Source organism: Marmota monax, unplaced genomic scaffold (genome assembly GCF_021218885.2).
Source record: "Marmota monax isolate L192 unplaced genomic scaffold, Marmota_monax_Labrador192_F-V1.1 WCK01_AAM20220418_F8-fsc00038, whole genome shotgun sequence".
NCBI classification, from domain to species: Eukaryota; Metazoa; Chordata; class Mammalia; order Rodentia; family Sciuridae; genus Marmota; species Marmota monax.
Window position 1 is genome coordinate 12,759,129 of NW_026692498.1, and position 16,073 is coordinate 12,775,201.

The 16,073-nt window shown below is 39.0% G+C and overlaps 1 protein-coding gene across 1 annotated transcript; it reads right to left on the minus strand.

Moving 5' to 3' along the window:
- Positions 1–8,577: 8,577 nt before the first annotated feature.
- LOC124093357 (olfactory receptor 5A1) lies at positions 8,578–9,525 on the minus strand. Its single transcript, XM_046445793.1, has one exon. The coding sequence runs from the start codon at positions 9,523–9,525 to the stop codon at positions 8,578–8,580; it is 948 nt and encodes a 315-aa protein (XP_046301749.1).
- Positions 9,526–16,073: the final 6,548 nt, after the last annotated feature.

Consider the following 16,073-nt stretch of genomic DNA (forward strand, 5'->3'; position numbering starts at 1 on the left):
CCTGGTTGAGCCCTAATTAGTGTTTTAAAATAATGTTGCACTAAACATTTTATAAATGCATTTTTGTGTGCATTTATGATTTTTTTTTCTTTCTTTTTTGTACCAGGGATTGAACCCAGGGCACTTAATCACTGAGCCACATCCTCAGCCCTTTTTATATTTTATTTTGAGACAGGATCTCACTAAGTTGTTTAGCACCTTGCTAAGTTGCTGAGGCTGGCTTTGAACTCACAGTCCTCCTGCTTCAGCCTCCTGAGCCACTGGGATTATAGGCATGTGCCACCATGCCTGGCTCATCTATGATTTCCTTAAGAAAAATTCCTAGAAATGGACTTACAAAATCAAATGATATGTCAGTTTTCTAATTTTAACTGATGATTAAGATACTATAAGGGGCCTAATTCTAATAGAGTTTACTTGATTTCTTTTTATAGATATTATGAACTGAAATAAATTGCCACACTTTTAAATTTCTCACAGAAAAGGGAAACTAAGGGTTTTTTCACTTAATAATAGATTCTTCCGTAATGATGGATTGATAAAGGTTAAGAAAAGTGGTCCTACCTTATTAGGACATAAAACATTGTGAGTTACAGATGGGTTTTCAATTTAGAATAACTGTATAGATAACCAGTGAAATAAGAAAACTATGATTTATTTATTATGGCTTCCCCATTTTATTTCATGTGTTTATTCATTTATCATTGTATTATGTATTCAATAAATATTATCAACTAATGATAAATTTTCAGGAAAAAATATAAATATAAACAATCAAAGCAAGGAAAATATTAGGAAAAAATTTCAGTAAATGTTTTCATAATTTTTAGAGTAAAAGAGCATTACACTAAAGATTATTATATTTAACTAAGTAAAAATATGAAACTTATGTTTCAAAAGCACTGTAAATAAGTTAACAACTAAATATACTTGAACCCTAGTGCTACAAAACAAAAATGCACTCAATATAAATGAAAAACTTGGCAAAATATCTGTTAAAAAACACAATATAAAACAAGCTTAATGTTTTTGATATAAAAGGGCTCTCATAAATCAATAAGAAACTGACAAATACTTGAAAACAAAAATGTATCATGAGTCACATAGAGTAATCATTGAACCTGCGGCCTTGAACATACTAGGCAAGTGCTCTATCACTGAGCTATAACCCCAGCCCTCTGTAAAATTATTCTAAGATGATTGACTTATTAAGGAAAGAGTTGTGGGAGGGAAACTATACCAGTTTTTCTCTTCATATGTTATGGAGCCATGAGTCATTGGCTTGAGGCCTTCTGTAGAGACCTGGGACCAGCCAACTTTGGTCTTTGAGAACTGGTTAAAACTAATTATTATTGGCTTCTCTTTTGAATTAATATTATTCTACTTGCTCTTCTGGTCAATTACCTTAGAAAGTTCTAGACTATTAGACTCAATAACAGGTCCGGATCAAATGGTGACATTTCTATAATTGCACTATCAAAACTAGAGGCAGTTTGATCAAAAGAGTTCAACCTTTGAAGTCAGGTGCAGGTGTTTGAAACTTGACTCCATGACCTGGGTCTACTTAACCATTATACTCTTCAGAATCTTTTTGCATGAAATGAGGAACATTGGACTTTCTTTGCAGTGGGATTTGCTTGAGATAATCTAGCTTTTTATTCCTCCTCCTATCACAATGTCTCTGTTTCTGTCCTTTCCTCCAGACGTAAGTTCCCTGAAGGCAGAACTTATTTTGTCACTATTGAATCTGTAGCTCCTACCTGGCATATATCAGTTATTCAATAATTCTTTTTGCACATGTGAATGAATGAATGGGTGTCGGTGTCTGATATGCAGTAGATCCCAACAAGGGTTTGCTTTGCTTTACCCCATTTTCAACCTCCTGCTACATCTACTATTCATTGGTGTTGTGTAAATCACCTAAATGCTTTAATGCATATGAGCACCATTGTAGACTTCAAAGCATTATATAAATATAGGCTATTAATATCACCATAATGTTATCATTGTTATATACTTGTGTTTCTTTCCTTGATACCAAGACACTTTCAATTTCTGTTTCAGAAAGGTCCCATGTCAGTTATTGGCCTATACATCATAGGTACTTAGTAAATGTTTATGGGATAAGTTTAAATATAAAAATTACCTTTTAATTTAAACATGTCTTAAGAAGCCCAATATTTTACATAAGAGGCAGAAGAATGTAATCATCCTAAAGCTGTTAGTTGAAATTGGATACATTTAAAGAGTTGCCCATGGCTATTTTACATTTCAGGAACTGAAAGCCAAACACAATCAAGATCATAATTTTTGATGTGTGCTGAAGTTGCCTACAGACCGTCTTCAGGATGCCCTCACCTACCTGTGCATTAGAAGGATGAGCTTGCCAGTTCCTCCATCTTCACTGAACACAGGCCCAGCTTAATGTTCCCACAGACAGGGAATTAGGAGTCTAATATAGTGTCATCACAGGGAATTAGGGTGGATATTTGTAGGAAATGCAATTTTCAATGGCAAAATTTGCAGATGCAATGGGAGGTATTAAAAAGTTACTAAGCAACACGTACATGTGCTCTCTCTCTCTCTCTCTCTCTCTCTCTCTCTCTCTCTCTCACACACACACACACACACCCATTATTATGGTAAGACATCTAATGAGGATGTGATGAAACTGTACAGGAAGCCTTAGGAATCCCCAAAGGCTGCTCCCCTAGGCTACCTCAACAATGAACTTTATGCAAAGTCCTCATATCATTCATACCCATTACAGCCAATTTTATCAACAATATTTAAGTCAATTCCATAGGACAAATGTGACAATGGTCACAACTGGATCACATAATTGATTTCCTTCAAAAGGATCAATTATAATCATCAATCAAAACATTTCTTTAGTGTTTTCTGTGCATCAAATGAACAAATATGGTCTCCCTTGTGGAGTTTGCCGTCTGGTGGAGAAACAGGGGTTATGTCATGTGTAATCGTAACTGGGGTGTCATGAGAATGGGGAGAGAAGAGCACAGGGGTTTAGCACAGTCCTGAGCGCCTGAGAATGTTTCCTTGGGGAAATGTTATTTGATAATAAGAATCCCTAACATTTATAGGTTTTTAATTTTTTTTCTGGGATATTTTAAAGAATCCATTCTGTTTTTTGGGCTCATAATAATCCTGAAAAGATCCAGGTTTGAATATGACCATCTTCATTATTCAGAAGCCTGAACTGAGACTATGGCAAACTGGGTTCCATTAGATTGGACCCCTGGCCCGGAGGCCTCTGGGGTCATGGGTGAGATGTCAGTGCAGACCTTGGTGGATGAGGCTGGAGGAATCCCAAACTCAGCACCTATGTGCAATCCTATGCCCTTCTGCTCTCAGAGGAGTAGCTTAGGCTGACGTGGCACCCCTGGTCTGTGCTCCCTCCTCCACTCAGCCTCTTCTAGGAAGGCAGGCAAGGCTCAGAGGGTGGCTGAGCTTGGGGAAAAAAATCAGGCAATGTAGCTGGGTCCCCTGATCTTTCTTCCATTTCTTTGGGATCTGCCTCTCTTTCAAAAGCATGTCAAATGTTTATTCTCAGTTACCTAATAAGCCCAGCAATGCAGGGCTGCTCCTGCTGGGTTAGCCTGACTAATTTGGGGTACAGAATTATAGGGTAGCCATTAGGCCAAATCAAATTTGTGTCTTTCAATAGAACATTATCAATAACTAAGCTGATATTTTGATTTTCATTTGCTTGTCTCAGGCTATTCTGAAACTTGTTAGAGTACAAGAAGAGAACTATGAGTTCCCTTACATTCCAAAGATCTCATTTCAGATGACATATGTTTTTTAATGTGTTTGTCATCTCCACTAGACCAACTCCTCAGAGGGCAGGAATCACCTCTCACTGATGGCCCTAGTGGACCTCAGTGAACCCAGGTGGATGTGCATGGTCCAAGTGAGGTGAGCCCTCAGGCACACTGGTGATTGCTTGCATTTTCTAAAGCTCCTCTCTTCCTCCTGCCACTGCTTCTCTGAAGTAAAATAAGAACAGAAACACAAGGTATCTATTTAAACTGCACCTATTTAAGACTTTCCTACATTATTCATTTTTTCCTCCATAGTCATTTCCTGCTGCTACCTGAATATATCCCAGGAATGTAAGGTATCCATGTCACCTCAGTGCTAATATCATTTATAAACGTGTGTTTCCAAGACATCGGGAGGAGGGAGAGTGCTGTTCTGTGAGGCAGGGGCAGGAAAGACAAGCCGGAGGAACATAGGGACAGATGACTGAAAGAGGAAAAGGGCCAAATTCTGCCCCCTCTATCCTAACCCCCGCAAGCCCTGATAATAATCTTTCCTTTATCTCCATAGTTTCCAGGATGTCATACAGCCAGACTGTGCAGTGGGTAGCCTTGGCAGACTGGCTGTTTTCATTTAGCAATATACACTTAAGTTTCCTTTTTTTTCCTTTTTTTTTTTACTTGATAGCTCCTTTCCTTGAATAACATTGAATTGTACATATGGAACACTGTTTAGCCATTCACCCATTGAAGGACATCTTGGTTCCTTCTAGTGTTTGGTGAGTATGGAAAGATACTATTATAAAGAGGGTCTTTGGCCAGGTGCGGTGGCACATGCCTGTAATACTAGCAGTTTGGGAGGCTGAGGCAGGAGGATCGCAATTTCAAAGCCAGCCTCAGCAATTTAGCAAGACCCTAAGCCACTCAGTGAGACCCTGTCTCAAAATGAAGCATAGGAAAGGGCTGGGGATGTGGTTCAGAGTTTAAGCACCTCTGGGTTCAATACTGATACCCCCCCCCAAAAAAAAAAAACCCACCCCCAAATAGATTCTTTTGGTACCTAAGATATTCATGTGTCAGTTCAAGGACACATTCTTGACTCACTTCAGAGTGTGTGATTGTTCCTCCTCCTCCTCCTCCTCCTCCTCCTCCTCTTCCTTCTTCTAATGGTTGGGGACTGAGCAGGGAAGTGATGTGGGGGTTTGGCAGGTATGAGTGTAAGTTATGACAGCCAAGTCTAAGGAATGATGTGACACTAGTCAACCTTTAATAAATAGGTGCACTGAGAAGAGATGTTAAAAAAATTCAAAGACATATTCTAGGTAAGTGTGATTTAAAAACACTTTCATAGAACTTGAGAGAGGAATAGTGGTTCCAAAGAGACTGAGGAGAAGGAAGGAACAGGGAAGGGGGAGCCCATCAATGGGTAGCTAGGAAGAGCAAGCTCTGGTGCTCTGTGTCACAGCAGGGTGAATGTAATTAGCGATAATACATCAAAGATCTCAAAATAATTAGAAGAGAGGAATTTGAATGCATTCACTACAAAGAAAGGATAAAAGTTTAAGGTGATAGCTATGTTAATTTTCCTGAGTTCGTCACTACCCAATGTATACATGAATCAAAACATCACAATGTGCCTCATACATATGAATACATATTATATGTCAATCAAAAGAAAACTAAAAAAAAATATGCAAGGACATGGGGCGATTTAGTTCAAAGAAGAGAAGATTTCACAAAGATTTGATCTTGTAATTTAAAGACTTCCTTTTTATTCTGACTTCCTCATGATGCTTTCAAGATTTGACTGCTAAATGATTAAGGTTACCAAAAATAAACTATTACTCTCTAAGGATCCAAACATCTGAGTCTTAAATTTTAAGAACGTTTGGGTTCTACTTCCCTAAGGTCTCTCCTGTACCATTTGCCCATTGCTGGTAGATGGAGGCAAGAAAACTTCAGAAAGAAAACCCATAGTAAATCTACACAAAAAGAAGGAAACAGAAGTTGGAACACACTGGGTGGCGTATTTTAAAACTGTGCTGAAAATTTAACCTGAAGCCCTCACCTGCCAAGATTGTGAAATGTTGCAGGTCAGACACTCTCTTGTCTGCATCTCCTTCTTTCTTGCACTGTCTGATATGTACCAGGTGCTTAATAGCTGTTGATTGAATTGCTACTGTTACTACTGCTGCTGCTTCCTCTACCTTCACCTCCATTTTTATTAGCTACCATTTTTTGAGTGCTTATGTGCTGACATGGTGATAATAATTTTTGAGCATTATGATTAACACTCTGATTTTAGCCCTGTTAGACATGATGAGCTCCTAATTCTGGATGACTAGGGAACAAAGGGGCTAGGTGTGAACTTATGCTGCTCTGACTCCAAAGTACTTCCTAATGATGCCTGAATAAACCAATGAAATAATTCAAAACCAAGTGCAGTGAAGATTAGAGAATTTTCCTTTCTTATATTCTTTTTTTTTTTTTTTTGGTGGTACTCAGGATTGAACCCAGGGCTTTATGCATGCAAGGCAAGCACTCTACCAACTGAGCTATATCCTCAGCCCCCTTCCTGTATTCTTTCTTAAATTTCCCCTCTGATGTTAAAACACCTGTAAGTTTGGGATAAAATCACTTAAATTTCTGTAAGCAATTATCTCAATCTACAGACTCATTATGGATTTCATTCTTTGCAGTCTCATATACCACTCTAATAGCAGTTGTTCTTTAGTTCTAGTCCTAACTACAAGTCCCAAACTACAAGCCAGCACTAACTATGGCCACTGCACATGGGCCTGCACTAGGGAAGGTGGCCATGGAAAGATGGAGGGGTGAAGGACTGTAATTGGAGAGGAGGAACCAGGAGGTGAGTTTCTCTTGTATTTTCCTTGGATGGTATATTTGGCTGCCACCAGAAAACATCCACCATCAACCTAACCATGGGCTCATTGGAAGGCAAGGTAACAAAGTGTTGAAGAATTTTTGTCATGGAGTCATATTGTTTGAATCTGAAGTCATATTTTACTCACTGGCTGTGTATTTGGGGAATCAAAGGGTTAATGTATGTAAAAGTATTTAGAATAGGGCTTGGAACACAGTAGGCACTCAAATGTTAATGCTCTTCTCTGTGTGCACACACTCACACTCACACACACACAGACAGTTGTCCCTTGCTATCCATTGATTCCACATCCTTGCACTTAACCAATCATGGAATTGAAATATTCAGAAAGAACTGCATCTTTACTGAACATGTTCAGACTTTTTTCTTGTCATTATTCCCTAGACAATACAGTACAACAATTATTTACATGGCATTTACATTATATTAGGTATTATAAGTAGTCTAAGAGTCATTTAAAGTATATGAGAGGTGAGTATAAGTTATAGTCATATACTATGCCATTTTATGTAATGGACTTAAACATCTGTATTGGGGTTTTTTGGTCCTGAAACAATTCCTCATGGATACAACAGGATGACTATATGATCTGTAGATCTTATTCTAAGTTTTCATGGTCTTGGATGGGAATGAATTTAGGATACTAAAGAATCCAGAACACCTGAGACATGCATGGTCTCTCTCTTCATGCATGGTTTATGCTCTTCCAGAAATAATTGATTTTTTATATGAACAATAAAATCAAATAACATCTCTGCATATCCACTAGATGTACTCTCATGGAAAAGTGAGTGTGTTGGTAGCAGCTAGAACTACAAAGGATAGACAGGAGGGTTTACCAGGAGAGAGAGATCTGTGTTGGACAAATCCACCATGGAGGAGTAATCCTCTGGAGGTGAGGGCTGAGATAGGCCTTCCTGAGATGATGGTGAATAAATAATGTCTGATGTGGGGCTGCAAGTGTTAATCCATTCGGGTGAAGAAACAGGGATTATATTGGAGCCATGGGTTCAGACAGAAGAGAGTAAGAGGGAGTTCAGGATGTGCTCATCAAAACAGACACTGACTGGGAAATGGAGCCTTTTCTCAGTGCCAAACAGCTGAAGGATCAGTAGGGTTAAAATCAAGGAGCTACCTGTTAATTAGGTGACCAAGATTGATAAGAGACAAATACTGGTGTGATATCACCAGACTCAAATTTGCCAGGCCCTTGCAGAGCTGAGATAAAGAGAAATCACAGCAAAGGGTACTGTCCTTCAGCATCTGCTTAGCAGATTATTCAGTTGCCATTAAGGGAATCCAGCTGAGTCTTTGACTCAGCTAGACACAGTGGATCTTTTCAAGTTTTACCAAATGCTAGTAACAAGAATTATACCCTAGTACACATTTAGGGCTGCTATCTGTTGAATGTGGAGTGCTACAGCATTTGGGCAGAGCGTGGTCTCTGGAGTCAGGAAGACCTGGACTGGATCAGAGTTGTGTCCCCTGTATGGTGTTGAGCAAGTCAGTTTTCCTGCTGACACCTTGTTTCCTCATTTTGTGACATAAAATAGTGCAATGGGTATTGTAGCATTGCAATGGATATTTGATTAATGGTTTTTCTGCTTGGTATATATCAAGTGTCTGATAAAGCCTAGTTGTGATTATTATAACTTTATTCTGTTATTATTATTATTTTTTTCCTGAAGAAATTCATTTTTATCTTTGGCCACAAATAGTGGCATCTATAGGCAACTGACCAGAAAGAACAATGAGAGGTATCTGGTGGGGGGAGCCTCCGTTGTCAAATAAGAACATAGGAATGTCTCCCTTGGCTAAGGCCCAGGTGGAGGTGATACCATGGATACTGAAAGTCTCCAGTGTGGGGGGAAATATGTTTCCATTCAGGACCTAAGAAAATACTTTCTTCCTCCCCATCACCTTCCACAGGGCGTCCTTGATCTCTCTGTTCCTCAGACTGTAAATGAGGGGGTTCAGCATGGGGATCACCAGGGAGTAAAACACAGACACCACCTTGTCTCTGCCAAGGGAGTAACTGGAACTGGGTCGCAGGTACATGAACAGGGCCGTCCCGAACAACAGCGTGACCACTATCAGGTGCGAGGCACACGTGTTGAAGGCTTTCCACCGGCCTTCCACCGAGCGGATCTTCAAGACAGCAGATACTATATAGCTGTAGGAGACCAAGAGGATGAGAAACGACGTTCCTCCAACTGCAACCACCACGAGGAAATTCAGCACCTGAGTGAGGAAGGTGTTGGAGCAAGAGAGTGCCAGGATTGGTGGGAGGTCACAGAAGAAGTGGTTGATGACATTTGGTCCACAGAAATGGAGCCGAAATATGGAGCAGGCTTGGATCAGGGAGCTCAGGAAGCCACCCATATATGCCCCGACCACCATGCGTGCACAGAGGCCCTGGGACATGATGGTGGTGTACAGAAGGGGGCTGGAGATGGCTGCATACCTGTCGTACGCCATCGCTGTCAGAAGGAAGCACTCGGTTAGACCCATGCCAACAAAGAAGAAAAACTGAGCAGCACAACCCATGAACGATATGGTCTTTTGCTCCTGGAAGAAGTCAGTGAGCATCTTGGGAGCCACAGTGGAAGAGTAGCAGATGTCAATGAAGGACAGGTTGCTGAGGAAGAAGTACATGGGTGTGTGCAGATGAGTGTCTCCTCTGATCAGAAAGATGAGGGCCAGGTTCCAGGCCAGGGTCACGAGATAGATGCTCAGGAAAGTCACGTAGAGGAAGTCTTGGAGTTCTGGATGGTCTGTGAATCCCAGAAGGATGAACATGGTCACAGATGAGCTGTTCCAGGCCTGCGTCATCAACATGCTTCCCATGGACCACAAAGTCCAGATGTGGACCTGGGCTGGGGATAATCCACATCACAAGTGGTGTCAAAAAACAAGCACAGGGGCTGGGCTTGTGGCTCAGTGATAGAGTGCTCGCCTAGCATGTGTGAGGCACTGGGTTCGATCCTCAGCACCACATAAAAATGAAATAAAGATATTGTGTCCACCACGTACAACTAAAAATTAATATAAAACAAAACAAGCAAACATACAAACAAAAAAACAAGCACAAATGTATGAGAGAGAAGGCAGAGAACTGTAGACTTACACAGGACTTACACAAAGATTCTCTTTCTCTGAAGGCAATTGCAGTCATTGTTTTAAATATCTGGGCATTAACTATTGTATAGCCGATGTGATTTTAGACTTTGAGTTCAGACTCTCTAGAATCAACACCTTCCTTTGACATTCACTATTTGTGTCCCTTTGAACGAGATACCAACATCCATTTATTTAAAAGTTCACTTATTTATTTGCAGTACTGAGGATTGAACCCAGGGTGTCATGCATGTTAGGCAAGTGCTCTACCACTGAGCTACAGTCCCTGATCAATACCTAACACCTCTTGCTTCATTTTTTCCCCTTTAAACTGGATGTTAGTAATTGCCTCACAGATTTGTTTTAAGAACTGAATAAGGCAACATATGTAGAATGCCTGGCACACAGTAGCTCACCCAGAACACCTGGAGCTGTCTACCACCTGTCAACACGGGGATGTTAGCAGCTCATCCAGCTTTACTGAGCTTCCATTTCTCCACTCGTAAAAGAGCAGTAACAGTGTCTACCAACAGAGTGTGAGATTATTTAGGACAGTGTGTAAAATGCTCTTGGGTGTTGAGATAAAATGTTGGTTTAATGAAATTGAGACTGTGGTTATTTATTTATTTTTTTTGGCAGCAATTACTCCTTAAAGAATTATTTAGAGAACTGACCCTTATTTTGGAAATACTTCCTCCCCGTGTTGGAGGTGGAAGTGTGCTTATCTTATGGAAATGAGAATTCACTGATGCACTCCACAGGATTGTAAGGGGCGTTTGGAATATGCTTGAGGAATTTAATGATTCAGGGAATTAGTGGATCAATTGAATCTGTTTTAAAGGGTGCCAGGAATTTTTTTTTTTTTTGGAAGTGGGAATTAAACACAGGGGTAATTGGCTACGGGGCTACATTCCCAGTACTTTTTATTTTTTTGTTTTGAGTCAGGTTCTCACTAAGTTCCTGAAAGCCTCAGCATGTTGCCCTGGCTGGCCTTGAACTGGTAATCCTCCTGCCTCATCAGCTTTCAAGTCAGTGGGATTAGATTACAGGCACATGAAGAGAGTTAGTTTAAGGGAATGGAAGGGAATGGAAAACTTTATGTTGCTGAATCCTGCTCATGTGGAGGCATTACTTGCCTTAAGAGAGAAAGGAAATTCTCTTCCCTCTTGCAAGTAACCTCAGGGAGGCTCAGTTTGGTTTGAGTCTGAACTCCCTAAAGTTTTGTCATGGTTTGAATGTGTTTTTTTCCTCACCAAAATTTGTTACAATTTGGTGGCCAATGCAGCACTGTTGGTAGGTGGGACTTTTTTTTTTAATTTTTTTTTATTTATATATGACAGCGGAATGCATTACAATTCTTATTACACATAGAGAGCACATTTTTTCACATCTCTGGTTGTATACACAGTATATTCACACCAATTCGTGTCTTTATACATGTACTTTGGATAATAATGATCATCACATTCCACCATCATTTCTAACCCCATGCCTTCTCCCTTTCCCTCCCGCCCCTCTGCCCTATCTAGAGTTCATCTATTCGTCCCATGCTCCTGCTCCCTACCCCACTATGAATCAGCCTCCTTATATCAAAGAAAACATTCGGCATTTGGTTTTTTGGGATTGGCTAACTTCACTTAGCATTATCTTCTCTAATTCCATCCATTTATCTGCCAATGCTATGATTTTATTCTCTTTTAATGCAGACTAATATTCCATTATGTATATAAGCCACATTTTTTTTATCCATTCATCTACTGAAGGGCATCTAGGTTGGTTCCACAGTTTAGCTATAGTGAATTGTGCTGCTAATAATATATCTATACTCAAAGGACTTAAAAACAGCATACTATAGAGACACAGCCACATCAATGTTTATAGCAGTACAATTCACAATAGCTAAACTGGTAGGTGGGACTTTTAAGAGGACTCGTATCTTTCTTGGGAGATCGAATTAGTTCTCACAGGACTGGATTGCTTCTGGCAAAAGTGGGTTGTTATAAAGTACCTCTCTCCTTTGTCCCTTCCATTCCATGCAGGCTGGCACATTTTACTTTCCCCTCCACATTATGAAGTAGCATGAGGCCCTTGCCAGATGTAGGTGCTCAATCTTGGATTTAAAGCCTCTGGAACTGTGAACTGAATTTTGTAAACCTATTTTTGTTACACATTATTTGGATCTCAGGTATTCTGTTATAGCAACATTAAATGGACTAAGACAAATCCCATGATTTAGGCAAATCAACCAATTTTACACAATTGAAGAGGCAGAATCTGAGAGACACAGTGACCTCACTGGATTCCCAGATGCCGGAACTGCATCTTTTGCAAATAATGTGAAAATTTAAGAATACAGTAAAATTAAGCCTCTAGCACAGCATCTTGCCCATAGAAGATACTCAGTAATTGATGGAGACTGATAGAGTCTATTTAGAGTCAGTTCCATCAATATCTGCAACAAGGCATTAAGCTTTATAATCAAATTTGCCTGGTTTAAACTTAGATCAAGCGGGCAACAGAGGATGACATGGATTAATGACAAGGCCAACCTCAGTCAAATTGTGGAGTTGGCAGTGTTCTGTGATTTCCCTGTCTGTCCTGATCTGGGCTCCACCCTTCTCTCATCATGCATCCTCCCCTACCCTGCAGGTTCCTGGGTCCCTCAAGGGCTTGCTCTTGCAGGGCTTTCTTTCATCTAAATGTACACATGACTGATGAAACAGAAGGAGTCTCTCAATGTGGGGAGACAGTTCAAAAGGGGCCAAGGCTTTAATCCAGGAATTAAGACTCAGATGGTCAAATTCAAAGCATCCATCAGAAAAGAGAAGGAGGATTTGAGAGATTAGGGATTTCTGCAGTGTTTAGAAAATCTCCTGTATGACCTCAGTCTGGATTGTAGCCCTTCCAAACTAATTTTCAGACTACTTCTTAATAATCAAGGCTGTGTTCAAGGGCATAGAAGTTCCTTCTGAAATTTCACTGCCTCTTAATCCTCTTTCTAATGGCAAGAGCTCAAATAGATTTCAGAAGCCCATCGAAGAAGCAGTAAAGCAGAATCAAAATTGAGCTGTGATTGTAGAATCAGACTCTTAAATGCCAACTCTGCAATCTTTCTCAGATTATTGTGATGAGAACATTTTTCTGTTTGGAGTAAACTTGGTTTTGGAAAGATTGTTTTCATAATTTGTTTCATGTTAGCATGCCAATTTGTTTGTCACAAAATTTCTTTTTTTCATTATAGATGAACACAATATCTTTATTTTGTTTGTTTTTATGTGGTGCTGAGGATTGAATCTCGAACCCAGTGCCTCACATATGTGAGGCAAGCGCTCTGCCTGAGCTACAAACCCAGCCCTGTTTTTCACAGAATTTCTAATGAACAACTTGTGCATTAATAAAATTAGTGATTCAACTCATGATTTTCTGAACTTTTAAAAATGCTACTGAATATTTATTAATCAACTAATTACCAGTTGAAGAAAATGTGTTTCTTTTTGCTCTCTTAGTGACCTTGCCTCTAAAGACATGATATAGAATGGTGTTCAGCTTATATGCACATATTAATTAATAGGAAAACTATTCCACTATTAACTGAATTATTTGAGAATTATCTCAGAATTACCTGAGATAGAGAAGAGAATTTAATTACACAATGAATTTCTCTATCTTATTCTGAATTTCAATATTGCATTGAATCCAAGAAAGCTCAAATTTGAGAAAAATAAAAATAAAAATAGCATGAGTTTTTTAAGGTTTTGCAAGAATAGTCCATAAATTCAATTTTTCCAGATTGTCCTTAAGAACACAAATGATGTTTGGGAACCCTTGAAAAAAAAACATATAGATTAGACATTTTGAAAAGTGACACTTAAAAAGAAAATAATTATCTAACTATGAAAAAATATGAAGGTACCTTGATGTGTATTGCTAAGTGAAAGAAACCTATATGAAAATATGACGTGATATGTAATTCCAAATTTATGACATTCTGAAAACTGCAAAACTATGAAAACATTAAAAATATCAGTGATTGCCAAAGCTTAGAGGGAGGGATAATAATAGGGAGGAAATGAATGAGGTATATGGGAAATCTCTACCTTCTACTCAGCTTTGCTGGGAACTTAAAACTGCTCTAAAAAATAAAGTCTATTCCTAAAATAGTACCACCCCCTCAAACAGATTAGTTTAAATGTGAGAAAAAGCAGAGAGAATTGAGAGGTACCAAGAGGAAAACTATAAGCCAAAGTACTGCTTGGATTTGTAGATCTGGGGTGCTCTATAAGTGACAGTAATCTGGGCATAAAGAATAAAAATAGAAGATGAAAGACTACGCTTACCTTCTTTCTCCTGTTCTGCTTGCTTTTAGCTGACACCTGTCTCGAGTTGTCCTGCTTTGGAGAGTTTAATCAGATTTCAGCTGCTGCTTCCAATTCCCAAGGTAGAGTAAGTTTGAAGAGGGAACTTGGGGATGGTTTGTCAAGAATCAAAACATCTTCGTGGTGCATAGAAAGCATGTTTGTGGATAGAGTAAAAGAGGGCAAAGATAGGCAGAGAAAGGAGGGGGCTGTCATCTTTGGTATCCACTAATACTTCTGTTTGGGGTTCCTTTTGGAAAAGTTGTTTCAAAACTGGGGTAGCGGGTGAATGTCGAAGAGGAATTTTTCCCCTCTCTCCTTGGAGATGTTTTATTGCATTTGCCCTGGAGGAGCTTTACAAAAGAGGAAGAAATGCATTTCCCAAACTTCACAGCTTTGTGGTTAATTGCTCTCTGGGGCTGTCTATAACATAAACTCATAAAATGCTCCAAAGACAATGCTTATTAAACTTGGTCTCTTTGGCCAGGTCCTCCAATCCCCTAAGGCTAATCAAGATATCTTCTGGTAGTACATCACCAAGCCCAGGAGCACAGTGGAATGTAAAAACAGGATGAACACTTACTCCACTGAAGAAGCAAGATTGCCCATACATAAGTATCTATTATACTAATCCTCTCTTGTTTTGCCTAGAACCTGCTTAACCTGAAATATGCTTAGTTGATGGGAGTTTACTGAGCTCCTACTGTGTGCTAAGCACTGTACTTCATGCTTTTTTTGTGTTAACTCATGAAATTCTCTAAAATCCCCCCTTGCAGAGAAGAAAACAGAAATTCAGAGAAACTAAATAAGTTGCTCAAACTTTTACAACTAATAAGTCATTGAGTCCATTTCTTGGTTCCATTATCTCAGCAAGGTTAAAAATAACCCTGCAGAGCTGGGGGTTGTCACTCAGTGGTACAGCGTGTGCCTAGCATGCATGAGGCACTGGGTTCAATCCTCAGCTCCACATATAAATAAATAAAATAAAGGTATTGTCTCCATCTAAACAAAATTAAATAACCCTGTAGCCTCTCTATATTTTGCTTAGACATTTCCTCTGTCAGATATGTTAGTTAATGACAGTTTGACGTCAAAATCTGCATATGAATATATAGCACTCATATTTATTTTGGAACTCAATTGCACATAATTGTGTTGATGTGGTCAATCATATCTCTCAATTTATAAATCTAATTTCTTTTCACAGAAACCTACTATCTTGAAGGGAGATGATTCTATAAAAGGAAGGGATTCAGGGAGAAGGAGAGGGAGAGAGTAGGGTAAGGGAGGACAATTGAGGGTAGATACGATCCAAGTATGTGACATTCATGTACAAATATCCCATTATGAAGCCCATTATTTTGTGTAGTTAATGTGCACTTAAAAAAAAAGACAAGAAAAGAAACCTACCATCTTCCTCCAGGAGAAAGATATTAGGCATGGGGCCTTTTCTTCTTAAAAAAAGTTTTAAAAAACTTATTCTGATATGGCATGATGAAATGTAAAGATGTAAGACTTTTTTCTACAGAGGGCCACATACAAATAAAAAATAATATCAGTCCATAATTCAACAGAAGGCAAGTCATTAATGCACATGCTTGGGGGTGAAAAGGAAGAAGAAAATGATTTGGTTCACTCATTTATTAAACTGATAATACTGAATTAAGGTCTTTTTAAAAATAGCCACAATGAATAGTGGCTGATTAATCTTAATACCATGACCAGTTAAGAGAAAGAAGTTATTTAACCAGACAGAAAAATGGAGGAAGAGACAATCAGGGTAGTGAAGGAATAGGATTAAAGATAAAAATATAGAAAAGGAGAAATCATTCATCCTTTTTCTCTGTACGTATATATTTATTTATTGGAGTTAGGTTTTTTCATGAACACATTCATTTATTTACTTTAATTGAC

Bases quoted from the DNA above. Each gene is read 5' to 3' on its own strand.
- LOC124093357 (XM_046445793.1), bottom strand. From the start codon at position 9,525: ATGTTGATGACGCAGGCCTGGAACAGCTCATCTGTGACCATGTTCATC.